Raw genomic sequence first — 27,653 nt, 5'->3', positions numbered from 1 at the left:
AAGGCTGGTTGGCTCTCAACAGTGACTGAAGACCACACTGGGCTGTCTGAAGGCAAGGCTGGTTGTCTTCCAACCATGATTGAGGACCACACTTGTCTCGGTTGTCTCAAAGCCAGGCTGGTTGCCTCTCAACAGAGTTTCATGTCCACACTGAGTGGACTCAAGGCTAGGCTGGTTGACTCTCAACATGGTACAGTGACTGAAGACCACATCGGGTTGTCTCAAAGTCAGACTGGATGCGTGTCTCTCAACAAAGATTTCTGTCCACACTGAGCTGTCTCAAGGCCAGTCTGGTTGTCTCCCAAGCAATTGAAGATCACACGGGCGCTCTCAATGCCAGGCTTGTTGCCTCTCAACAATCTTTGAAGACCACACTGGGCTGTCTCATGGCCAGGCTGGTTGTCTCTCAGAAGTGACTGATGTCCACACAGGGCTGTCTTAAACCAGGCTGGATACGTGTCTCTCAACAGTGATGGAAGACCACACTGGGTTGTTTCATGGCCAGGCTGGTTGTCTCCCAGAGAGTTGAAGACCACACTTGGCTGTCTCAAGGCAAGGTTGGTGCCTTTTATTCTGTAAATAGCAAGGCAGAAAGTACATGTATGTCTAACTGGTTCGAGAGAGATAGGTTGTGACGATGTCTTCCTTGGGCGCATGGTTTTCAAAGCTTTTGGTCAATTTCTGAGACATCATGTATATAGCAAGGGCAAATTGTATGGATGCTGTGAAATACATGTAGATTGTTGTGACGACACAAGATGTCTCAGGAAAGAATATGTAATGTCAAGGTCCTGCCAAAAAGACATCATCATAACCTATTTCTCTCGCACTGTAATTAGACACACTCACTCAACCTTGCTATACAGGATGTCTCTGAAATGATATACAGTGCCAAGGTTTTATCTGAAAGACATCGTCACATCCTTGCTCTTCCCTACCAGTGAGGCATACTGTTGCAATCTTACTTGTTTTAAAGGATGTCTCAGAGAGGCATATGTGGAACATCAAGGTGTTGTCACAAAGACATTGTCACAATACTGTTGGAATCTTCCTCGCCATACAGGATGTCTCAGAAAGGATTATGTAGAGTGTCAACGGGTCACAAAGACATTGTCACAACCTCACAATTTCTCTTGTACTAATCAAGACATACTTTCAGAAGTGTATGCTGATACTGCCACTTCCTCGCTCTACAGGATGTCTCAGAAAAGAAAATGTAGAATGTCAAGGTCTTGCCAAAAAGACATTATCACAACCTAGCTCTCTCGCATCAGGAAGACATTGGCCTACAACTGCAATCTGCCTTGCTGTGCCAGATGCCTCTTATGAAGTTTTCCGGCCAAAAACACATTTTGTTTTGGTGACTTCTGGGAAGGGGAGGGGCATTTTCTGACAGTATTGAGAACTGAAAAGACAGTAGCTCAAGTAAGAATACAAAATGAATTAATAATTTGCAATATTATAAGAATTTATTCAAGAGAACAAGAAAAATTCTTATCACGCTGCTTCAATCTGTTCTGATTTCAGAAATACAAAATTTACAATCTTATGATACATACAAATTTACATGACATGACATAACTTACAACATTATCAAAGTTTATTTGATAACCCAATATCCAAATGGATGGTAGTCTCTAACAATTTAAGATCATTCTGAGAAGAGTATGCCAGACTTTTACTCACTACAGGACAGGTGCTGCCACCTGACAGTCCCAGAGGTTCCTAACTGACTTTACAGTATGTGGAACAGTACTTCAAGGCCTAAACACTCCGTCTAACTGCAGCCTATTGCTAATGGTAAAGCTAGAATGGAATAAATATTACAGTTAAGAATTCCAGTGGTCACATATGGTCATCGATTCAATCCATTATTGAGAACCCCAGTTGTCTTTCCAATCACTCGCAAACAGTCGAAAACTGAGGTATCCAAGTAGCACATCACAACTTGCTCATATAACTCACAATATTTTGTGGTAAAGTTTAGAGCAGAAATCAATAGGAAAGTGATCCAAAATCAATTGATGCAACAGAAGTGAAGTACATGTACAAAATATCCCCTCCCCCCATTTATGAATCATAATGACAGTCCTAAGAAGTGTGCATTGAAGAGTACAAAGATTCATAAAAATAATCAAAATGGAAATCAAAGAATGAGTATAAAAGAATGAAAGGACTGCCAGGAGGCAGAAACCATTAAGCACATACATGGACATACCGAATTGGTATCAAAAGAAAGTTGAAAAGATCTCAAAGATCGGATCTTTCATAAAAAGTTCACATACTTAGTGGAATGCCCCTATGCAGCAGTCATAAGAACAGTGTGCGTTTCATACAGACTCCTTGAGAGCATAGTTCACGTTTAGAGTCCAGTCAATAGAAAATATGCCACAATTGCCCACTCATCTGATTCGTCAGCATCAAGGCAATTCTGAGAAATTTCAATTGATCTGGACTTGACAATATTTCAACAGCAACGCTTGCAAAATTGAAGCAAGTGATGATATTTATAAAGCAATATCTAGATGTATTAATTAGGAGTGACTAAACTTCAAACGCAAACTCCATGTACAGTGCACCATAACATTATTCATCACTCCATGTCAATATGATCACTCTTGACTTATTTTACAATGCAAAACACTATTTCACCACGAGATACTATTAAACTGGATTCTTGATACCAGTTTCTTTCAACCCAAAACATATGACGAGAATACACCATCAATATCCTTTCACAATGTAAAAATATTTCCTTAGTGCATTATCCAGTCAGTCCCACCAGGACAGGAAAGTTGCAGCAATAACTTAACAATGTCGAAACAACTTTAAACAACACTTGGTGATTAAATTGAGCCAGTTACACAGAGAGAGTCTATAATTACTGGTCGACTCAGACATGAGGTAGCTGTTATTAATTACGGTAATTCTTATAGTAAGATACAACTAAAAAAAACACTCTAAATGAAAAATTTACTTTACGAATGAATGCCAAGAGAACTTATGACAATGGATGCAAGTTAACAGCGCTGAGATAAGCTTGTAGGTTCCAAAATGGAGAGCGAGTTACGAGAACTATGAATCAATACCACAATTTGCAACCAAATTTCCAGATTTTGTATCGTAGCAGAGTCTACTCAACTATGTGCATGCACTCCTCTCAATTGTGGTGCAGATACGAAGTCATCAAAGGAGAACATATATTGCCTTCATCTCTGCTACATGTATCTGATGTGTCAACGGCAGTGCAGTATTTCAATACAAAGCCCGAACAAGACTTGTGCGTAGAATTTAAGAGCTGAAATCCCTTCCTTACAAAAAACCTGAATGCAGGCCTATCTTGTCTTATTTATAAATTCCAACTGATTGAATCATCCCCATGTATTCCTCTGTAAAATGTGGATATTGTGTGGGGGAAGCCCTAAGCAGAATACGAAGAGGCAAGTATTACCATGAATCACACTACACATTCAATGTACTTCTTAAATATGGCCATTACTTTGTGTCCAATATGTGGTCAAACTTTCCTCAGAACTCTGGCTTCTGTCAAGTCTGCTGTCAGATGACTTCATCTTAATTTGTCAACTTTTATCCACGCACACTTCCCAACAACCAGTTCAGAAATATCAACTGGTTATCAGAAAATGTAATTCATCAAACATGGAACAAGGTAAACAAATTTAAAAGAAAAACAGGAGAGAAAAATAGGAGAGGACATCTAAAATTACAAGCAACATGAAAACTGTCCATAGAGAGAAAAAAGGTCGATTTGTATACTAAGCTCGTTTTGTTCTGTATCATAGTAATCAAAACAATTGTCCGAAAGTGTATAATACAGTTCATGTGCCATATCAGCCAACAACAGTTCTTTTAAGTATTTTTGATATTAATTTTTTTGTAATTACCAAGACCAGCTTGGAGATTAAAATAATGAACAACAGTCAGTCAAAGAAAATCACCAAATAAAACACTACAATAAAGCAAGTGCAAGAAGTGACACAACACAAGGAAGAAGTCTCATCTTTACAGCAAACAATGTGTGATCTATTTTCAATTCGATTTGACTTAAACCCACCTGCACGTAGATGCGTTTTAGCCAGTTCGTGGGTGCCTGAATGAAAATATGTAGCCTACACTGTGTAATAGGCCTATGTGAAACATACGTATGAGCCAAAAACCGGTTAAATAGCTTTGACACAGTATTACCTTTTAGTGTATTTAAAACAGACCGTCAAAAATCATTTGCTCCCACGGTCACTGGACAACTTCTAGAGAAATCTGTATCACAAGTCATTCAGTGATTTAAATACCAGTACATTTTATATCACATCTAAATACATTGTAACATCCATGAAAATAAAGGTAACATTATCATTTGCACATTAATGAAATCAATACATTTAAAGACACTAATTATACCCAATCACTGACTGAATGGCGGTGAAAACATATAAATTCTCATTGCATGTTGGCTGCAAACAGAACTAAAGTTTTCATGATAAATAATCATCGTGGCATTATATGTGTATCATGTGAAACCCTGTTGAAAAAGTAAGTACGGCTGCCCATTGACAGAACTTACATGTACCCCGACCCCAAAGCCATTTAGTTTTAGAGTGAACATGAAGCTTTATAACCATGTCGATGACTGGACAAACCATATGAAAATTATGGCTTTGAACGCATTCCTTTCAAGTACAAGTTCCTTGACCTTGTGAATGTGACTATCTACATGTAGGCCTTGTTTCTTAGAAACCTTTCAAAAGTCACCCATGTCAGTTTTGGAGCACATATGTATGACCAAAAGTATGTATAAACTGAGCTTATATATTTCTGGTATGACCCATGGAAAACGACAGCACATACTGTGTTTTGTTTGAAATGAACTCACCAGGAGCAATTACAGTAAAAACCTTACAATCAAGGACACCCACAGGATAGTCACATCCTGTCCTTAACTGAGAGGTGTCTACAATACAGTGGTGAAATTCAATGGGTGTCATCTATTCAGGACCAAAATCAGTGTCATCAGTGTCCTGCTGACATAGTTGTCCACTTAAGGAGGCTCCACTTCATACTAGTCACAGAACTTCACCCTGACAAACTTCCACTCAAATTGCAAACTGAAGTGTTTTTTTCATGCGACCCGATGGTTTAATCCGTGAAATCAAATGGAGCAGTAAGCGGTACTCCATCATCCAGTGCATCGAGGTCTGACGGTGCTGGTGACACCCCCGGCATCGGACTGACGGAGTAATCGAAGCCACGTGTCATCGCCAATGGAGAGATTTCTTGTTCGTCTGTCGATAGCATTTCAAGTTCTGTATTAGCAGGGGAAGCCTGAAGGATAAGATAGATATTCTTGATAATTCAAGGGTGAACAGAGACATTTGGGGACTGCCTGTCAAGTCAATGCGTTATTTACATTCTACTGGAAAACTCAATGCTCAAGCAACTAAAAGAACTCCTGCTTGCTTACCTGAATGTCGGACTTTAAATCAAGAAGACTTTTATCAGAATCCTTTGAATTTGAAAATGGCAATGCTTTATCAAGGTCGTCAACACCAACATCACTCAAGGCATCCTGCAATTCAGAATTGAAAAGAATGTTTACTAAAGGTCAGTCAGTCATATGATCACAATAATCCCTACTTAGAGGAACACACCGCTATTAAATCATTGATGCCATCTTCTTAAGGGCCTAAATCAAGTTGCTTAGACAGACACTTGTACCTAATTACAATGTATGTTGCAAAGAAACAAGCTACTTGTATGTGGTCCCTAACCAAAGGTGTAAAAATATTGTTGCAATGAAAATTTCAGTTTACAATATACAATTCAGTTGGCATTAAAACAGACCCAAGCCATTGCCTTGAGCTCCAGAAAAATTTAAAGACTAAGATAGGAATGGCATTTTCCTCACGTACATGTATATCTGATCAACTTACATTAAGTTCATTGTCATGGAACAAGCTGCCAATGGACCTGTCTTTTCCCTGATCACTGCTAGGCGTAACTGACCGACTCTTTGCCTTATCTGTCCTCATCAACGACATCTGAGACCTCATCTTCTCCAGCATCACCTCGGGTACACTGAAGCCTTGCAGGATGTGCATCATAAGACCTGAACTATTTCTGCAACAGGTCAACAGAAATACCTTTCATCATTCATGCGGTATATTGTGCCACATCAACACATCGAGGTCATGGAATAGAAAGAGCAATGGCATTTTCCTCACTCATCTGATAAGTTCCTTGAGTTCAATGTCATGGAATGCGCTTCTAATGTGCCAGTCCTCGCCCTGGTTTGGATTTAGATAGTTTGCCAACTTCACATGCCAGATGCACTATGGTTTCTTTCACATAAGCTAAGCTAGGTTTTTTCAAATAAGGTTGTGACAGTGACAGTCCTATTTTCATTTCCTAAGGTGAATCAGATAAACCCTTCAAGGATCAGGCCTCATCTGTCTTACTAATACTACGGCCAAAAGAGAAACTGTAGAAAATTCTAAATTGACCACAACAACACACCTGTATTCATCCGTTTCAGCAAGTTCCTTGATATCCTCAACAAGGAGCATATAAGCCTTGCCTCCAGTTGCTGGCATATAATTGTTCTCATACAACCACTGCTTGTCCTCTTGGTCCCCGGAATACTGAAATGTAGAAGGAAAGAATGTGTTCAAAGCAAGTTTATAATTCTCAGGTGAAAAGTAAATAAACTGTATGTGGAAAGCAGGGTTTTTATCTCAGTTGGCCATCAAATTAAAACCAGCATTATGCAAACCTATATAAGTAATGCCTACTACTGATTTAATGTAACTCAGAATTTTTGAGCCAAATATTGAAATGAAATGTTTATTTGACGACACTCTTTGAAGAGTTTTATTTTAAAGCCTACCTTGAACGTCTCAGGGTGCTTTATGTACAGTCTTCCTCTCGTAGCTCCTAACCCAAGGGCTCTGAAAATGCGAAGGGAAAATTCATTATCAAGAAATATTCAGCAAAACTCATAAATGCATCTATTTATATCTCTTTAGAATCAATTGGTGGTTAGGCTAGAGTAAAATTTGAGGCCATGACATGTCAAGTATACTCACTTGTTAGCCCTTGCTCCCATCACAAATAATGTGTCTGACTTGAGCCGGTCTGGATCCCACTTTGGTCCCTCTCGTTTTGGGGGTTCGGTTGTTTTGGCAGTTTTCAAAGGGGTGGCACGACTGAAATAAAAGTTGTTTCATTATCAAGCAGCCTAAGAAGCTATTAACTAGCTTGGCCTAACCAAGGGCCTGGTTTCTCAATCAGCCTAAAAGATACTTTGACTACAGACCCATGATCTTCATGTGTAAACTTAGAGAATGAAATATCCGCAGAATATACCTGGGCAACAAGAAAATGATACCAACTATCGGAGTGACATCATCAATCAGAAATGGGCTTTCCTTTCAACGAAGGTCAGAACTCGAAATATTATCTCAATAAGTCAATCTCAACTTACAAGACAGATTTTCAATTCAATAAGAATGAGAAAGATCTGTCTTACTTACCCAGACACATGTGCTGGAGGTCTCCCCTTCTGCAAGTAGATAAAAGAGAAAAATGAATACTAAAGATGTATGTGGAGTTCTATGTTAGTTTTCTCAAAGAACCACAAAGTTTTGTAGTATTTTAATGGGCAAAATTTGAAATGAGAGCTCCCGAACTGACTGCATGATCTGTGACCAGACTTCTCGGCCAGGAAAACTGCATCAAGAAGAAGAAAGTCAGAGAAAGCAGTAACTTCTCTGGTTTCATGGAGGAAACGACAACTTACTTTTCGCTTATAAGGACCAACAGGTTGACTAGCTTCAGAATCCGAATCTGATATTCTCCTCCTCTTACTGAATATACTAAGAGCAGACTGAAAAAGAAGACAATACATGCATCTTATAACTTGTGGAGGGGACCCAATCTTGAACCGTTGAGAACGAGCTTTAAAATAAAACAAAATACAAATGTTTCTCATTCGGATGGAGTACGTTTGCTTGTAATGTATCACTACCAAGGAGATTTCTCAATCAAAGGATGTTGCAAATGCAATATGAGTTATTAAAAGTGTTGCTGTCATTGTCTCTGGTATCAAAGCCATCACACCAAGAAACAAACAATATCTTACTTTTTTCTTTTTCTTCTCATTGCTTCCTGCCTCTGACACAGTATCTGACACATCACCAACTGGTGTACTACTTCTATGCTCTGTAGTGTACATTTTCTTTGCCTGAAAATAAACACAATCGACTATGAACGCATTTGCTGAAAGCACAGTCAAGCATGATACCATATACATGTACATGTATGAAGCAATCATGTCTCAAGAGAACCATCCAGTTTGCTTTGTGACGTCATTTGCTTTTAGCTCGTCTAGCATGAAGCTGTGTGATGTCATCACCTGTTGTTACGAAGTCTGCACGAGTCCTGAAATGGTACATGACTCACTGCGCCAGCTACATGCCATCAAAAGTTTACTTCCCTGTCGCACTTCATCATCTATGTAGAGTGACTCCCCAACAGTAACATTCTTATCAAAAGCAACATAACATGTTAGGATGTATCACCAACTAACATGACCAACTACACAGCAAAAAGGAATTCAGCCTGCTTCAGACAAGTAGTACTCTTACCTCTTCAAGGAGCTGCCGACAGAGACCAGACAGGTGTTCAGCACTAACTGCATTTTCTCCATTGTTCAACTTTATATTTTCCATTGCAGGTTTGAAATAAGACTGAAAGGGAAAGATACAAAGTTATTTCAAATGTAACTGATGACAAAGTTATTCACCATGATATTGTAGTTTAACAAGAATATATCATAGCAACACTGGCAATATTTACTCAGTCTGCTCATTTTTTCTCTTCCAGCAGAAATTTTGATATTCTACATTATTAAGACAACCATTTTTTTCACGGAAAAGGAACAATTCCACTTGATCTGGCACACATTTACACACTCAGACAGAGTGTCTTTGTAACCATAACGACGCTGAAAATAAATTGTAACCCAAGAAAAAGAAGCAACTTACCTCCACATATTTCTGTACGATAACATCTATTTCTTTATTGATGACTTTTTGTAAATTCTGACGTAAAATATCTAATGATTTGGCAGCACTTGTTATACTCCCCGCCCTGAAATAAAGAATAATATCATCAGTTATAAATATTTGATGATGATTTGAGCAGCCTAGTGGTTTACCTATGCTCCCTGGATCTGTTAAGAGCCCCAACAGGTTGCTTAATAGAAGTCGGAAAGCCCTCCTCCCAAAGTGTCTTGTCGGATGAGAACTTTTTTAGACTTGATCATCTTGATGGTTTTTTTGGAAAACTACACAAATATGGACTTTAGAAACTGACTAGTTTGGTACTTACTTTGCCCTATGTACAGCAACAGAATGAGATCGATACGTTGACCTATATGTTGTCATTGTTGTTGGAAAATTAGTCAGAATATTCACACGTTGACTAAAGGGATTTGGCTGTAACGGGAAAAGGGACAAAAGGTGAAGTGCTTTGACTGAGCAATGAAACTACATCAGATTTAGTGCGATACATGAAGAGACAAGATAGAAGTCTCATCATTTGTCATTAGTTATCAAAATTCAAAAAGTTGTCCCAAAACAACATTTTAGTTTCAGGGGTTAATCAATGTAATGAATTTATCTATGGAAATGTGGTTAAGATTTAAGAATGGCACAGGGAGGTTTTACACCACAGAGAGGCTCCATGCATTCCTTGCTAAAGTAGCAAGGTTTGGTCCATGGTGGGTTAAAAATCATTATCCGCAGCCAATATCAGATAAAAATATAGCTACATTACAAGTTACATGTACTTTCTTTTGGAATCAAAACCGAATTTCATTAAAAAAATTGTAACATTTTCTTATTTTTTACTGTTTTTTATAGTATAACAATCCCCAGTAACAATAAAGTACATTCCTCAGGTGTTAAAATCCCCAATACCTCATTTTTTTATTAACAAGAGAAACCCAATACAACCCCTACTGAAGTATAGATCTTTATGTGCAGCCCCAGAATTCACCACGATAACCCTGGGAATGTTTGTCAACCTGGTAACAAATACAATCTAGTGCTGTCATCTATAAATTCAACAAGAAACTAAACAACAAAGCAATGTAAGGATAACATGTGCAAGGATGCATAGATAACTTCACATGCAAAAACCTCTCATTTAGGACGCGGTTTTGTTGAGACCACAAAAGCATTAATGAAACACATGAAAGAGATCGCAGAACAATGCAAGAGCCCACCTTGTATTGTAAAAGGGTAATACTAATAATAAAAGCTGATCAGTCAGCAGAATATTCAATATAAATATTGGAACTCTGCCATTCTGTAAGTGAACATGGGGATGTGCAGAATTCAGTACTGATAAAATGTGGGTACTTACAATATTATCCCATTCTTCTGACTTATCATTAGTACTACATGTACCACTTTCTTGTTCTTTCTCAGCAACATTGTCAGTTTTTTCTTTACACTCCTCCACTTCTGCTACAGGTTTTTCTACCATGTCTAGAGGCAGTGTTGGTTTTATATCTAGCACAGCCTCCACATGACCACTTTTAGAATAATCTAGCACATCCCTTGTTCCCATCTGCTCCGTTTCTAATAACAGAGAAGGCGAAGGATACCGATGTTCCTGTGCGACACTCGAATGTGGTTTATCTTCTTCTGTCTTATAACGGAATGGGACACTTTGGCTATACGGTGATTCTAAGTCAAGATGAGGTTTCGGAATGCTTACTGGTGACACTCTAGTTGCGGCAGCTGGGGGTGCTAGAGATGTATTTGTACTGAAACCTAATGTCTGTAACAAGGCACTTTGGTAGTTCACAGCTTGTGATAAACTTGTATCATCCGAGAGACCACTGGACAAGAAATGCCCCTGATTACCACTTAACAGTCCCATCAGCTTGGGTAATGCTTGAGCCTGGCTTAGTCCTAATTGAGCACTAGTTGTTTGTAAATCCTGTGGCCGATGTTGACTTGTACTAAACTGTCCATCAGGCAGTAAAGGGCTAGGCCGCCGAGGTGGAACAAGAGCTTGATTGTGATATGTTGGTATCGACAGCGACATGATGGGTTGTGGTGACTTAGACAGAAGTTGGGCAGCAGGTGAAGAATGAGCTGGAGGGGGTGCAATATTTTGCATATCAAGAAGAGGAAGTGGCGAGATTCTCTGATTAGGGTATTCTTGGACTAGTCTTTGTCGCTGCTGATGATCTGGTACTGGTTTATGAAGTTCAGCAGCTGTAGTTGATTGGGGAGATGAAGTCATTCTTAATAAGGGTGGGGGCGTTTTCCCCTGTGAGGCCAACTGGAACATTGCTTCAGGTTTACCCCGAACAACATGCGAAGGACCCCCATGACTCATGGTGTGGCTCTGGCTGAATGCAGGGGAGAGATAAATTTGTTCCGGAGATCTCGACAAATGTGAATGAGGTTTCCCCTGGCCTTGCTTTAACAAGAGCTGCAACTGTTCAGGTGTCAGCCGACTGAGGTCAGGGGGTAATCCTCTTAGAAAGTGGTCCGGTGTAAGGTGGTGAGCATGCTCTGGAGTAAGTCTATGCATCTGATCTGGAGTATGTCTATGCATCTGGTCAGGCGTTAGCCTCTGGGCATGTTCTGGCGTCAATCTCTGGAGAAAACCAGGTGGCATTGGTGGTGGTGGAGTTCTTATCTGATGAGTGTGTTGGATAACAATCCTGTAAGGAAAGGACACTATTTAGTAGCTGCCGTAATATCATGATACCGTATGCATGATGATGACAGGGCAATGAAGTGTGGTCATTTTACCACATAACATTTTCAACTAGCTCTCAACGGCATCCTACAACTGTTACGAAGTTAACCATGAACACAGCTGGGAAGATCAAGGCATTCATGAGAAAAAGGCGGATTGCCAGATATGTCAAAAAGTAACACTCCGGCCGTCATGCAGATGAGATGCACATCTCAGTCATCTGTGTCCTTGCCTGAAGCCAATACAAAACGGAAAAAAACACCGATCATTTCACATGCATCAGGTTGACAAAGCTAAAAATCAGGGGTTTCGAATCATGGAAACAATAACCTCACAGGAAAACACTTTCAAACGCACTGTCACATATCATATGCACAAGAGCTGTACATTCGTGTACATTATGTACAGACTGTACATTTTTATGTACATTCACTGTTGACGAGCGGATGAGCGATCCAGCAACTTCTGCAACTACGATTGATGCTCACAGCCTTGATAAGGCAGATATGCAGACGATATTACCGCATTACAAAGGTAAGATACCAAACTACAATAAAAACGCAATTTCATGTAAATTGCGTTGAACATACGGTCGCAGTGAGTCGGTAACTTTTGCATTGAATGCAGGTTCTCCTTTCCTTTCCGCCATGTTTGTTTTTCCGAATCGAGAGAAATTCGGAAGATGACTGTGAAAATGGACATACCCAAAACTTATCATTTACACTGTACTAAGCCACTGAACTCAAGATTATACTTTAGTTTGATTGTTACATTATGTCTACTGAGTAATAGAATTTATGATGGTCGTTATGAATGTTTTTCAGGTAAAGACAAATGTAAAATTGTTTAGACCAAAGGCCCATGAAAAACTGTTGTGTCAAAATGGAGGTTGTGAAACCACCTTCTCACTTTTCTCGAATCAATTCGACCTGTTCTGCTGACGATAGGTGATAATTATAAGAAATCAATTGGGGAAAACTTAAAAGACTACTCCTAGAAGCATTTGATGAATAAAAACTACAGGGCGGTTGCTGTCTAATGCAAAAATATTTGCTTTTAGGTGTCAAAATCAATGTGCAGGCTCCATGCAGTCCATCTCACTAGACACTACTCATACTGACACTAGACTTGATGACAGGGTCAGGAAAACAAACTAATTTTACAATACTATAGGTTTTTACGGTCAATGACGCAAGACTATGGCTCGAGATGCCACACAAAAATAGATTAGAAGTCTGTAAATACAATGTGATTTCTATTCCAGTTCAATAGAAGAAGAACTTGAAGTATTGGAGGCGATCTACATTCATGAGTTAAATGTCATTTATGATGAGAGGTACGTGAGAACCTTGTCGAATTGACACCTGGAATGGTTTATCATTGCCTGCCCAGAAGTCTTACAAATGCTGCTTTTGTAAATACCAGTCTGATAGATATCAAACATGGTGAGAGACTGAAAAGAAACTGTAATTTTTATCCTTTCCACACAAACCCAGTGTCAGTCATACCAGATGTTATTTAACTGATTGGTGACCAACTTGATGTAGAAGCCATGATACAATGTCACCCTTGGGCAAGTCAAACCCTTTTGTAAAAGGGTTTGTCCTGCCCAAGAGTGCCCATGGTCATTTCTCCATGACACTCTACATTAAAAATTGTTTGCTTCTGATTTGAGTAACTGAACTCTAACTTTCTTTTCCAGTAAGCGTCCCTCTACCATACAGCTGCAGTTGCATCCATCAACAGAAGATGATCTTGAGAAGCAATACGTCTGCCTCACACTTATATTTGAACTGTCTCCTGCTGAGGTTTGTATGATTTTACAGATTTTCTACTATTTGCTGCTCTGAAGTGAAAATTATTGTAGAAGCCGTACTTGCAAAGATTGTGAACAAAGTTGGTATTTTGTACAGTGAGTTGATTTCCTAATCTAGCTTGGTTCAATGTTTCTCATGCATTTTGGTGGAATTATGTTTTGGTTTGTATTGTAAATATGCCTTTCAGAAACAAATGCTTTTTAATTCCAAAGTACATCATAAAATATCTCTGAATGTTGAAACCAGGTGATAATTACCGATATGATGTGTTTTTTCCAAAGGATTTTATCCATCTTTTTGCTTATACGTAAACTTTTAAACTTCAGTACCCCAGACAACCACCTGTGATCAAAATAAGAAATCCAAGAGGTCTAGCTGATGATGAAATGGAAAGGTAATATACATATGTTTTACTTGACAAGTTGGTCATATGCAGACGTTGATGTTCTGATGAACTAAATAAACATGCAGCAAATAGGTGATGGCCCTCTATGATATCACTTGATGAAGACGTAAAGATGGTTTTATCACCTTTGTAGTGTTTTAAATGGTTGGCCCATATTTAATCTAAGCGAACTGGAGAAGATTGTGCCAAATAATATCCAGTAACTTACTGGACCCAAATCTCCACTTTCACATCTCATAATCTCGATAAATCATTCTAAATGTGTAGTGTATCTCTTTGCAGCTTATCAAGACGGTTGGATGAACATGCAGAAGCTAACAAGGGTAGCCCCATGCTGTTTTCACTAATAGAAGTAAGTCAGACTATGTATTATTGCCAGTTCTTCAAACCGTTGTGCGTAGTATCGCAACCTGTTATTGGGAATTAATATCATGACATAAATGGTGATAAAACACATGACATGGCGATGATATATCGTCTAAACGAAAGTATCGCCTTCATTCCAGATTGCTAAAGACGTGTTGACTGACAGCAACGTCCCGCACTGTCCGTGTGTCATCTGTCTGGAGCACTTCACCGAGGAGGACGCAATCTCGAGGACAGATTGCTATCACTATTTCCACCCCGTCTGCTTGAGCAGATTCATCAAGTTCAGTCTCGAGGAAACGGATGAGAAAAAGTCATCAAAAGCGTTGTACTCAGGGCAGGAGGAGAAGAAGGTACTATTCATTTTACAATGAAGAGTTTCATCGCAAATAGTGATGTGTGTCATAGCCAACATTTTGGAGGTAACGATACTAAGGCATTGCCCATCAATGATGAGTGATCCGTCCTTCAAAACTTCAGAGAATTCGGGCTAACGGTTTGCATTTTAAAAAGCCGTTCTTAGAATATTTGTCTAATCTTTTTCAGGTTTTCTGCCCAGTATGCCGTGATGTCATAAGCTACGATGACAAATCCTTAGAGATTAGCACCCGAGTTGACGATAACCCCATTGAGTACCAACCAAATCCAGAGATGGTGGCATTGCAGAAGAAAATGTCTTCACTCTACCTTCAACAGAAGGCCAAAGGTGCCATCATTGATGTCGAGGCAGAAAAGAACAAATTTCTTGTCCCAGCAGTAAGTACATGTATTCGGCATACAGTACTGGTGTGTGGTATCAAAGAACAAAACCTTGCCGTTAATTCTCACCTCTGAGTCTGGAAAGTTGAATCTTGCTTTGTGGAAGTCTTATGACAACATGACTTAACGCACCAAAAGGCCGAAATAAAACATGTTGATTTGAACAATCAAGGTAGCTAGTAGCCTAAGGGCAACATTTTTCTTTTTTGAAAGTAAAGGCTGTCATGAAAACCCTGAAAACAATGCTTGTCAAATGCCAATGTGCAAGAAAGTTCCTTGCTGGTAGTTTAGGGAGTACATCCTCTGCTATGCTTTGAGTGTTTTGTCTAATATAAAATGTCTTTTTCAGGATGGTCTGGTGTATGGCCTTCAGCTGCCTACAAAGGAAGAGGCGCAAGAACAATCATCACAGTCAAAGAAAGATGTGAAGGATAAACAGAGGAAATCGGGCCATTCTAGAAATGGTCGAGATTCTAATGATAGGTCAGAGAAGAACATGGCTGCTAAGATTCAGTTTGTTAAAGGGAACAAGGACTCTGGCAGAAAACAATATGAGGATAACAACATGAGGGAGCGATCTGAAAGATCAAGATTTGACGAAAGGAAATATTCTGACCGAAAACGATATGGGGATAGAAAGGAATATGACAGTTCAGGATTTGATGATAGAAGGGACTCTGAAAGAAAACGATATGAGAATAGAAAGGAATCTGACAGATCAGGATTTGATAATAGAAAGGACTTTGACAGAAAACGTTATCAGGATAGAAAGGAATCTGACAGATCAGGATATGATGATAGAAAGGATTACAGAAAACGTTATCAGGATAGAAAGGAATCTGACAGATCAGGATTTGATGATAGAAAGGACTCAGACAGAAAACGATATCAGGATAGAAAGGAATCTAACAGATCAGGAAATGATGACAGAAAGGACTTTGAGGAAAGGAAGGATTCAGAGAGAAAACAGTCTGATAACAGGAAATATGACACCAATAGGAAGAGATGTTCTGAAAGCTCTCGTTATGAGGATAGACAAAGTGCTAAGCATATTCAAGAGGATGGATCCGGCAAGACCACTGAGAAGTCGTCTGGTTTTGATCAGAGAGAAGGCACTGGTCTTAGAGATAGTCAAGTGAGCTCAAAAGAGGGCAGCGCTCATACTACAAATGGTAGACAAGCAGGTGGTTTCAGAAAAGAAGACAGGATAAAGGACAGTTCTGATAAAGACCGGCCTCGCCAGGATCAGGTGGAAGAGAGTGGCATTGCCAAGAAGGAACACAAGTCGGGGGAGAGGGGTGATCAGTCAAAGATTAGTGCTAGGGGGCCGGTAGAATTTTATCAGGCTGGTAGGAAGAGAGGTGGTTCAGGGAGAGGGAGAGGGAGGCGAACAGATGGTGTAGATCTTGATGAGAGGTTTGGTAAAGATGATAAGGAATCTGGTGTAAATGATCATTCCAGGAGTGGGACAGGGCAGGATATAGATACTGAACATGGCCGGGATTGTGTAAGGTCAGGGCGTGGGCGGGGACGAAGGAGGCAGGATACCACCAGCCCTAACGGTGAGAGAAATCACTCATCCAGTTTTGATGAGAGAAAGGGTAGGCCTAGAAGAGGAGGGCAGGATTTAGTCAGCTCTGACGCGGAGAGGGACAATTCATTTGCTCATGATGATAGGAAATGTGGGCGAGGACAAGGGAGGCAAGATGGTGAAATAAAACATGGACAGAGGGATGAACCAGATAATAAGGAGAGTTGTAGTGGGAGTATTATGTATGGTAGGAATTCTAGTCAAAATAATAATGATATCGTTTACAGTGGGAGGAAATCTGATGGGTATGGTGAACGGAGGCCAAAAGGGGCAAGATTTGAGGTCAATGGTCGTGATTATACTCATAGAAGAGATGATTATGGTAGGCATGATCATGATCATGATAGGTATGATAGGAGGGGGTCTGGAAGAAGTAAGGGGGAAGATGATCGTGATGGTCGGCACAGAGAAAGTTCACAAGATTTTGGGCGGTCAGGTAGTTGGAGAGAAGAGGGTGGCTCTAGGAGGGGAAGAGGGTCTAACCAGGCTAGTGGTGCTATGGAAATTTGCGACAAATCAGAGTCGCTTGGAGACGAGAAGAGGCAGTATGATTCTGAGGAAGCTTTCGATGTCCCTGGTCATGGGACAGGTAGAGGAAGGGGTAGGGGTCGAGGGCGGGGAAGGGGAAGGGCCAGGCCTAGAGAACCAAATGAACCTATCAATGGTTCCAGTTCAGACAACCCCAATGGCAATCTGAAAACCACTTTGGATGCCCGATCCTGACACAGGGCTGATTCTGCCGAATTTTCTTCTCATCTGGTATTGTTCATGTTGCACTGTTGTCAAAGGTATTGTTATTTTATGCGAAATGCTGACTTAGTTAAACCAGTGTGTTCAGTGTGACACAGATGTTGTTCTACGTGATACGTGTTTTGTTAGTCATGGAGTCCAAAACCATTACTCTAAATACATGTACAGTAGAACCATTCATTGCTATCAAGAAACGCCCGTACCAAATGATAGCCTCATAGCCTAGCGGTCAACACTAAAAACCCTTATGAACTTGAATAGCTGTGAATATAATGAACGTTGTTTGTTCAATTCAAAGTGGTGCCACAGCTTTCTAGTTTCATCGTTTTGTCGTTAGCATTGCTCAAATTGAAAATTAGCATAACTTGTTATCATGGTCTAATAACTCCAGATAAGGAGATCTGAGAGGATCTATTACTGTTTTCACAAATTACTAAATCGAAAAGGTGCACAAATTTGTTGATTTACAGTATGTGATATGAACTGATACAGGGTGTACCAAAAAGAATCAAAACCAGCCATCTTGGTAAGTTTTAGTATTGCTGGATAATGGATTAATTCTGGATATATGAAATATTCAGCTTGAGGCATAGTCTTAATGAGACAATCGTAAATAATGTAACAGGCCTGTGCAGGGCTGACTCTCTGGTGAAATGGTTCTTAGCCTACCATGCAAATATTACAAAAGCCGTTATCTTTGAACTGGCAACTGAGAAGGGACTGAGCTGTGGAGAGCATACTCTCCTTGTCAAACTTCGAAACAAGGTTGACTAGGGCTGTCCTCACCGGCAGAGGTTCTGTTTTGTTAACCTGATTGTGAATGTAGCAACTAATTTATTTTTGATGAAATTTCATGTTGTAACAATATTGTCACTGTGAAATAAAGTGAATACAGGTCAACTGTTTTTGCATATTTATATGCATCATACCTTATCTGAGATGCCCAGCAAAGTGATACTGTTGAGGAAGTCACAATCAAGCCTTTTTGAAAATCATCTTTAAAGCCCTCCCATTGGGGATGTGGTAGTCCTGCTACATAGAAGACAATTGTCCGAGTCGTGCTCCATTGAGAATGTCGCCCTCGCGCCACATTGGAGTGGCTAAACCATCCCACTGAGGATTACATACTACATTGAAGACAGTCGACTAACCCAACCTACTGAGGAAGGACAATCAGCCCATTGAAGACAATCACTCCATCATTCGAATGACGATGTCACAATCATGCCGTATTTGAAGACAATCAATCGTCTCATACATCCTCTAAGTCATCCTGATGAAGATGTCACACTCGTAGTCCTTCTGAAGTCCTACTGAAGACAATCGGCCAAGTCGTCACAATCATACCACATTGTTGACGGGAATCGGCCAAGTCATCCCACTGTTCCTGAGGCGCGCTGTCCTAGACATACCCCAATGAAGACAATCGTCTAAGTCATTCAACTGAGGATGCCACAATCATACTATGCACATTGTTTGCGGATATTGGCCAAGTCGTCTCTTAGAGCATGTCACGATCATGTCTCACAATGTTGAAGGCTCTAAGTCATCCTACTGAGGATGTGGCAATCATACCACATCGTCACATTGTTGACGGGAATCGGCTAAGTCATTCAAGTAAAGATGTCACGGTCGGGCCACATTGGTCCCATTGAGGGTTCCCATCACCAAAGGTACAATACAACGATGTCACAAGAAGTCCGGTCTATGTTGAAGAGATCATAGACATGGCTCGAAGCCATGACATGGTTGTTGTAAACCAGGCAAACTATAGACGACTCAAGAGCAAATGACATGGGCATGGTCACCACCGTTCGGGCATTGAAGACAATATAGACGACGACATGACTTGAGCGATGTCATACGAAGTCCAAGTTGATAAGATAGATCGAAGACATTGACTTTGATGCTGTAAATCAGGCAACTGTAGACACTAGCAAATGAAATGGGCGATGACACCACCGTTCGGCCATTGAAGACAATATAGACGACGACATGACTTGAGCGATGTCACACGAAGTCCAAGTTGATAAGATAGATCGAAGACATTAACATTGATGCTGTAAATCAGGCAATACTGTAGACACCAGCCAAGAAAATGGGCGATGATACCACCGTTCGGCCATTGAAGGCAATATAGACGTGGATATGCCTTGGACAATGTCCCAACTATGGACTGAGGACGATGTCACAACTCCATGTCGACCGTATTGTCGACATGGAGCAGATCATGGCAGAGATCAACGTTGTATAAGGGACTAAACGGGGACAATAACGGTACACAATCCGGACATCTATAGACTATGTCTTCGTCTTCTGCGTTCAATAATGGGCATCTGACTCTCAATTCCGTAGAAGTCACAAATACGGCGGTCCCGGTGGCGGCATTCGGGTTAGTTCATGCAACGAGCCCTAGTGGTCTTCAATTCTGCTCCTTCTGACAACGTCTTTAGTGACCTCGTTGCGATCATATTAGTTGGGGCAATCCTTTTATACATACGCATATGGTTCCCAGATAGCGCTTAACCCAATTGGTTTCAATCGTTAAACGTACCAGAGGTCCATGTTGAGAAGCTAGATCGGAGACTTGGATCGAAGACATGATATGGATGTCCGATAGTAAATCAGGCAATACTTTAGACAACTCAATAGCAAAAGACATGAGTGATGTCACCCCGTTCCAGCATTGAAGAAAATATTGGCGTTGACTCGACTTGGACGATGTCACAACGAGACCATATTGTCGATATTGACCAGAACATAGCTGGGATATACGATGTAATAACCCGACCATGTATAAGGGACTGAACGAAGACACTTTCGGTATCACAATCCGGACATTTGAAGACAATTTATTCTGCGTTCGTTCGATATTGATCAACGTACTTTCAATTCATAGCAGTCACCAATGCGGCGGTCCGGATGAGTTCATCCAGCGATCCCCACAGCTTCAGTCTTCCGTCTTGAGTGGTTAGGCTAATAAGATGGGGACAATCATGCAGGACAATCAGGCCATATTGAAGTCAACGAACAGAGGCATGTCATTGGAACCGTCTTCGTTATAACTATACGGAGGACAAGGGACAATTCTGTGGTCGATGTCACAACCAGGCTATATTGAAGACACTGGGTGATATGAATAAAGACTAGACTAGCAAATGCTTTTATCTAAAACTTCATGTACACTTACACCAGGCCTTTCTGTACAAAACTGAAGTAAAAGCATTTGCTAGACTTTATTCATATCAGCCAAGACATGCCTTTAGACACTGTTCACTGGGGCTGTTTAGTTGGCAGTTGCTGTGTGTGTGTCTACACGAGCTCTTCCGTCATGATAGTTTAAAGACCACTGTCGACATGGACAATGACGGTATCACAGTCTGAACATTGAAGACAGTGTCTTCTTCTGCCTTCGTTATTGGCCACCATGCTCTAACTTCCGTAGCATTTACAAGTGCGGCAGTCCGGAAAAGTTCATCCAGCGACCCTTACATCTTGTCTTCCGTCTTCAGTCCTTAGTGATGCTTCTGGCCACGTCTTTAGTCGTCAGGCAAAAAAGATGAAGCAATCACGCAGTAGGCCTATACCTGGACCTTTGATGGCACCACAATCAGTGATGGGCGTACGTATTATTATATAACATGGAATATGTGACAATCAGGCCATATTGAAGTCAACGAATGGAACCGTCACCGTCATAACCAAACGGAAGACAATGTTGTGGGCGGCGTCACAACCAGGTCATATTGAAGAAAATAAACGGCTTGAGACACTGTCACTGGTGCAGTTGTCAGCACTTTCACAGAGATGGCAGTCGCTGTTCATGTGTATCCGTCGGTTTTGAGAGAGGTTCAAGTACCTCCATAAAATTATGTCGAAAGATGGGATTTATCCGGCCGAATTTGATCATTGAGCGATCTAACCAACCACCAGGGGTCTGATTTGTACGCTGTATTCCTCGCATTACATCCAATATCATCCCATTTGCGGGTCATCTGCTGCCATAATGGACAGATGAGATTGCTATCTTTAAGCGAATCACTCTCAGGCGGTCACTAGATTCGATGTCTATGTTATTCATTCTTGGTCCCAACTGGCGAGATAAAATGTATGATTACCTACTAATAAACAACATGTAGCGCGCGGCCCACTAGCTTGGTCAACAGAGTTGATTTAATGGGTGCAAAATATAAGTTGCTTTCTCGGGAGGACACTCTTTGTATTACTTTCACCAATCAATCATGTGTCAATGTTTGCTGCATCAGTAACCTCTGCTCATTTACTCTTCCAGCTGGTTGTCGATGCGGTTTGGCTCTTCGAGCTGGTTATTCATTCATGTGAAAAGGTATCATTTGGACTTCAGTTAAATTCAAATGTAGCATATTATTCATGAATGATTAATAAATGATTGATATTTATCTTGTAATCCAGGTTCCGTGATCATTTGCAGAATCAATTCAATAAAATAAAAGTACGTTTTGTATTGGAATGATATTACACGTCCAATGACTGCGACACTTAAGGCCAAACATTGATGTATTTGATCATGAGTTAAATATAAATTTAAATGTAGAATTTATGATTCACTGTGAGCGCATGGACCATGCCCTGTGATTAAAGTTCGATGATCATCAATTTTACAGAACTGAATTGGAGAACACAAAGTTATTTCAGTCACCTTTCTGTAGGCATGGATGTCGGGTACATGTATCCATGAACGCAGCTTGAATTCAAAAGTAAAATTATTCACGAGATTCACTGGCACCAGGGTCAGGGTGAGTGTCTTATCAGAAGTATCACCTCACTGTAGAAGTTAAGCATGTCCCTTCGTGCTTCCATGAATTGGTAACTAAAAAATAATCATGGGAGTGTTTTGGAATGTTATTGTCAGGTACTAGTAAATGCATATAATTGTAGATCAAGATGTTACTCCGGAAATTACATGCTTTTCGGTGTTAAAAACAAAGATCATTCCTGAGAGCACAACCGATTGCAGAGGAAATGACTTCGCACGAGGATATTACTTCGCGGTCCTTTTATAGGTGATATTTACATCGAGATCATCCTCAATGCAATCGCATCTTTCAGTCAACAGTTAGAATTGAAATGAAAGGAGACGTATATTTCTGTCTTTGTCTCCGTATACTGTCAAGTCAATGATCCTAGTATCCATTGCCATTCATGAGAACCTGGGTGTAGTCACCTCCGTACTTCCCGCTGCTGACGATAGGCCGACCTGTGCGGCTACAAGTTCCACCATGCAGTGCCGTCCACCAGTCATGCCAGCGGCCGTGGTTTGGCCCGCCGGCATGGCCCGCAGCAGATGGACCGTTCTGTGGACAAGCCTCCTGGTTGAAATTGCTCGAAAATATTTGGTCTTCGCCCCGTTCATGAAAAAGAGATATTTTTCTCGAATAAGTTTTGCAAAAGCTTTTTCACAAGGCAAATTGCCTTTCATCTTGAGAGTTATGCTCGATTAGTTTGTTTTCTAATTAATGAAGGCCATTAGCAAGTCCCGTTATGAGCCTCTTCATCACCTTCTGAAGTGCGTGAGAAATGATTATAGCTTGCAGAAACTCTGATCTGTCATTATGGTATTTTAATTGAAGTTCGGGTTACCAAAAAATTCGCATTCATCTTTCGAGACTGCTCTATACACCTGAAAAAACGTCGCTGTGGTGAAGCGCCCCGCAATCGCTGCGACATGCGACAATATTCGCTGTGATGAGCGATAAAAACATTGCTCATCTGCGGGTAAACATCTGTGATAATCACCGCAAACGAGAGGAGTATTTGTCGCGTGCAACGACCAAAATTGCTCTTGTGCGAAGCGCTTATCATCAGCGCACATAATACAGGCCATACTATACATCCTAAGATCAAATAGAGCCCAACAGATATAGACAAAGAAATCCAGAAATACGCCAAGCGCCATGAAATTGTCATCAAAATGACGAGAATATACATGTACATGCACATGTAATATTGCTCTTTGATTTCAATCATAATGACGCGCATTAAGAAAATTTTGACTTATTCGTAGTTTGTGCGCCAGGTGCAGGAACCCGTTGCCTTTGCCGCAGGTGAAGAAACTATCATCATCATCAAAATTGCCTTGCACTCTCGTTTAGGGAAATGAGGATTTGATCGCTTTATTTAAAAGCCTACTCAGTTTGTTCAGAGATTTGAAAAAAAGAACTTGAACTGAATATAAATTTCAACAATGTCATCGTGTACAAAAATTCAAATACATGAACTATAACTGCTAAGTTTAAGCGAGTTTGCACGCCTAATGTATAACTGCATTATGGCAATATCTATATCTATTCCGAATGAACGCAAACAGTGTCGGCATTTAAGATAGAAATACCCTCAGGGATGAAATGCATCAAAAACATAACGTACAATGTCGGATGTCATTGTCATTAGCCTTACTAAGTACAAAGTCACACTTGCCCGAGGCCGTTTTCCGTCGCCATAAGTATAACCAAGAGAAATATAAAGAACATGTCATATCCTCTTGATATAAGCGACATCGACCTTGGATGGTATCGTTTGACATTGCAAACAATAATCGTTAGAAATGTAGATGCGTTTGGGAACGAGGCGGAATGAACATCTACGTCTTGCGGAGTTGTCTTAATTTTTTAAATAAGCCGATCTTTCATATTTCTGGATCACCGACTTTAAAATGACACCGAGAAGCGATTGATCCATGCAGTATGCAGAAGAAGATGGTTTAGGATGGTACAGAGAAGGGAAAAATACGTTGAAGATTTCAATAAAATAGTTAATAGTCTTCATTGAAATCCAACGCTCTTTGAACCTGTTGAGAACAGCGACTCATCACGGATCCTTATCATGTGCGTAATACGCATCAAACTCTGTAGAAAGATGCCTAAAATTTTGTGTACAGTCATTTCGATCCGTAATACGCGTGAGGATCCGTGATAAGTCACTGATCTCAACCTGCCTAATGAGACGAAAATATTCTACAGGTGAAAATGAATTTTATGTTTTTTTGTTAACTGAATCATAAGCCTGTGTATACTCTGACTGACAGATCAGAGAATATTCCATTGAAGCTAAGAGACTAAACAGGCGGTCGTTTATCAGTTTACAGTAAAAGAATTGTTTTTTAAAATATCATAATGCACTGATGGAGAAACTGTTCAGCCACTAATGCACCTTCGATCAAGGAAACCACAGTGGTTACAGGGTTTGTATGGAGAATATTTCAAGCCTTGTTTTGATCGTAGTTTTGAGTGTGACCCGCAGGGCCGCATATCACCTTTTTATCAGTTCATTGCTCGACGCAAACCATCGAGTGCCAACTGATCCTTACCCGAGAATATTGTACCCAGTGCGACAATTACGCTGAAACCTGTCATGATTTGACTCCATCTTTCAACAAGTTTACTTTTCTTTACCGGCACCTCGTAGATTTTAGATATCATCATGGTGAAATCTCCTCAGGTAAACGTAAACGTAAATGAATACTCGATTTCTTTCGTCATTTAATTCGAGGTGTCATTTCGATTCTCAAGGCTGTTTTGCTTTCCTTTTTTTCGCCAGTCTTCTTTCCAGTAATGTGCCATTAGCAGATAAAAGCTCCAGGTAGAAGTTGCTGTTTAGAATTTCTGCTCTCCATTAAGTGCTTTTTCCTCACGTGTTTGCTGAAAGACGACAAATTATACACAGCCAAACGTTTTTGTCAAGGAATCTAATATGAGATTAATCATCATATATAGATTGGTCATGGTCGTATCTGTCATGCATGGGCCCAACCTAGATTCTACATTGCATGATGGAATCCGTTCTCGAGTTTTTGACGGGCCATCAAAGAATTGATATTGAAATTGGTGAATCGTAGTTACATGTAGTTTCTAGAATCTTTGAAGACTGTTCTCTAATGTGCTAACGCGAACGATGATAAATCGCACCGCCATAGAATATATGATCAGTATGTTTCAATGAAAAACAAATCTGGTGTTATTGAGGCATAAAGCAATGGGTGACAAGTCATAGAATTGTAGAAGGTAGCCTACCATAATGTGCCGTATCTGGTGATGTTTCAACAAAAGCTTTGATGTTAATCTTTTAAGTATGAAACTGAGCCGTGGTGTCTTCTGCGGTGCATTTGACAGTTTTGATAATTCAGAATGAGATTACAATTTTTTTTAAACAACTCGTGTCGCCCGCTTCGTATTTCTCTCAGAAAAGTACTTTTTATACATGTGCAGTCTGCGGTATTCGAACAACATATCTTCATTTGTATCTTGTTGGTGGTATCACATGCAGGCTGGCTTTTAATGCTTACAGGCAGTTTGGTAACCAATTGTCAATTGAGAGAGCATCTCCCCGTCAGCCCCAAGCCACAAACAACGCGGATAAACCGGGGTTAAATTGCGAAGTCGGATGATAACATATATGTGTGGTTGATATCCGACTATAAACCCAAATCTTACATAACGTTATCCGCAATAAAAGTAAAGAACTCGAGAGGCTAACCACGTTAAAGGACCATTGGTATTATTAAGGGCGATAATACCAAGCTGTCGGCTCAGTGCCCAGTCACCTCCTATTCCAGAAGTCGTTTCCATCAACAAATTGAGCTATTTTGTCTTTTTGTTGTAAAAACGTTAACAGCACCATTATTAAAACGTGCACGAAATAGTCACTTCGTGTCATGTGCTTGTACATGTAAAGTGTCACGTGATTTAGACAGCGCTTACAAAAAGTTGGTAAAAAATAGATACCATCAATATTTTGGATGACACAGACTGATGCATGTAATGATAGATCAATACTAACAGCCTGTTTAACTTATTTATCAAATAATGCTTCTAAACCTTTGCTTTGAACATTCTAGAACCTCATTGCACTTTCTATTTATCTGCAAGCTAAAAGATAAATAACATTGATTTTCTATTTACCAATAAGTTTGCTGTTAGATATATTAGACTTGTTCACTTCATACGTCATTTTTAACCTTAATTTTGGACATCACATACAGGATACAAAATATCACGCGACATAAATATTTCAAATGCGCAAAATACTTTTCATTATGTATTGGATCAATGCGAATGTATGAAAACGATGATCGATATTATACTAATAATACCAATTATTGATCAATAGCTTATTCATAATGTTCTAGGCTACAGACGGCTGTGATGTCTAAAAATTTATATGATCACAACTTATGTTGTTTATTTTCATATTCAGCTCTCTCATCGCGCACATAAAAGCCATTAAACTTCCCTCAAAGGAGCTCCGGAGGAAGAAGTTAAATTTAGAGGCAAATTGTTGTCTTCATGAGTTTAAAGGTATAATCATGGCCAACGTGCGTAGGGCATACCGAGGATGATAAGAAGAACTAATCTGTTTTTTGTCAAGAATACATGTATCAATTCGGCATTCGACGAAAGAACCAAGGTTTCTAATTTTTCTGATTATCCACTCATGCATGAGATGACTGAGTCAAGCCCACTTCCTTGTAATCGCCAGATCCTCATTTAAATAATTTCTCATCGTTGCACTGTGTAATCCTTTTGATTCCACTGTCCATGCAACCCCCACCCCCTCCGAAATGTATATGGTTTTGAAAAAATTAACATGTGGAAACATTTCATCAGTTAGCGACACCACATATGTAGATTCACTGACTAAGTTATAATAATTTCAAATTTCGATTTGAATCTTGCCACACCTTGCTTTAATTGGCCGCTTTGTTGATTTCTTTACTCACACTGACGACTTTGCATGAGTATGAACCTTGTGCATTGACATAGCCTACTTACCTGAATAGATTGTTGGTGGTGCCCTTTACAAGGATGTATACACGTAACACGGTATAAATGCACCAATAAATTTGTTCTTAACACTGTTTCTTCAAACACTTAGACCAGTAGAAATAATTTTGTTTGAAAGTACACTAGCTCGATTGAGTTATGGAAATAACGCTCTGTCTAAGCCCCCTATGTTGCTTACTTTGTCTATCCCAAATGGCACAATAATAAGCAATTTACCTTAATCTCCATTCCAGTTGACGACTTTAAGATATTTACGTTTGAATAGCTTCAAAAACAAGCAAGCCTTATATAAAGTGCACTTTTCAAATGACGAGACGATGAAGAAAAAGACACAACGTCTCGGGTAA

At 40.0% G+C, this 27,653-nt stretch overlaps 2 protein-coding genes across 2 annotated transcripts; one reads left to right on the top strand and one right to left on the bottom strand.

Annotated features, from left to right (window-relative positions):
- Positions 1 to 2,827: 2,827 nt before the first annotated feature.
- Positions 2,828 to 12,453, bottom strand: LOC135482492 (uncharacterized). The gene is made up of 14 exons (XM_064762563.1): positions 12,390 to 12,453; positions 10,444 to 11,761; positions 9,406 to 9,512; positions 9,060 to 9,165; positions 8,661 to 8,762; positions 8,156 to 8,257; positions 7,814 to 7,900; positions 7,548 to 7,576; positions 7,101 to 7,220; positions 6,902 to 6,962; positions 6,532 to 6,656; positions 5,949 to 6,135; positions 5,480 to 5,584; positions 2,828 to 5,340 (listed from the first exon to the last, which is right to left on the bottom strand). Exons 1-14 carry the CDS (start codon positions 12,446 to 12,448, stop codon positions 5,155 to 5,157), a joined length of 2,694 nt encoding a protein of 897 aa, XP_064618633.1. The 5' UTR covers positions 12,449 to 12,453; the 3' UTR covers positions 2,828 to 5,154.
- Positions 12,454 to 12,681: 228 nt separating this feature from the next.
- LOC135482491 (zinc finger CCCH domain-containing protein 13-like) lies at positions 12,682 to 18,388 on the top strand. The gene is made up of 8 exons (XM_064762562.1): positions 12,682 to 12,746; positions 13,064 to 13,135; positions 13,502 to 13,607; positions 13,943 to 14,010; positions 14,305 to 14,374; positions 14,529 to 14,741; positions 14,935 to 15,144; positions 15,497 to 18,388. The coding sequence occupies exons 1-8, from the start codon at positions 12,682 to 12,684 to the stop codon at positions 17,459 to 17,461; spliced, it is 2,769 nt and encodes a 922-aa protein (XP_064618632.1). The 3' UTR covers positions 17,462 to 18,388.
- Positions 18,389 to 27,653: the final 9,265 nt, after the last annotated feature.

This window comes from Lineus longissimus, chromosome 2 (genome assembly GCF_910592395.1).
Source record: "Lineus longissimus chromosome 2, tnLinLong1.2, whole genome shotgun sequence".
Lineage (NCBI taxonomy): Eukaryota > Metazoa > Nemertea > Pilidiophora > Heteronemertea > Lineidae > Lineus > Lineus longissimus.
Note: the sequence above shows the minus strand (reverse complement) of the source record. Positions and strands in the feature narration are given on the sequence as shown.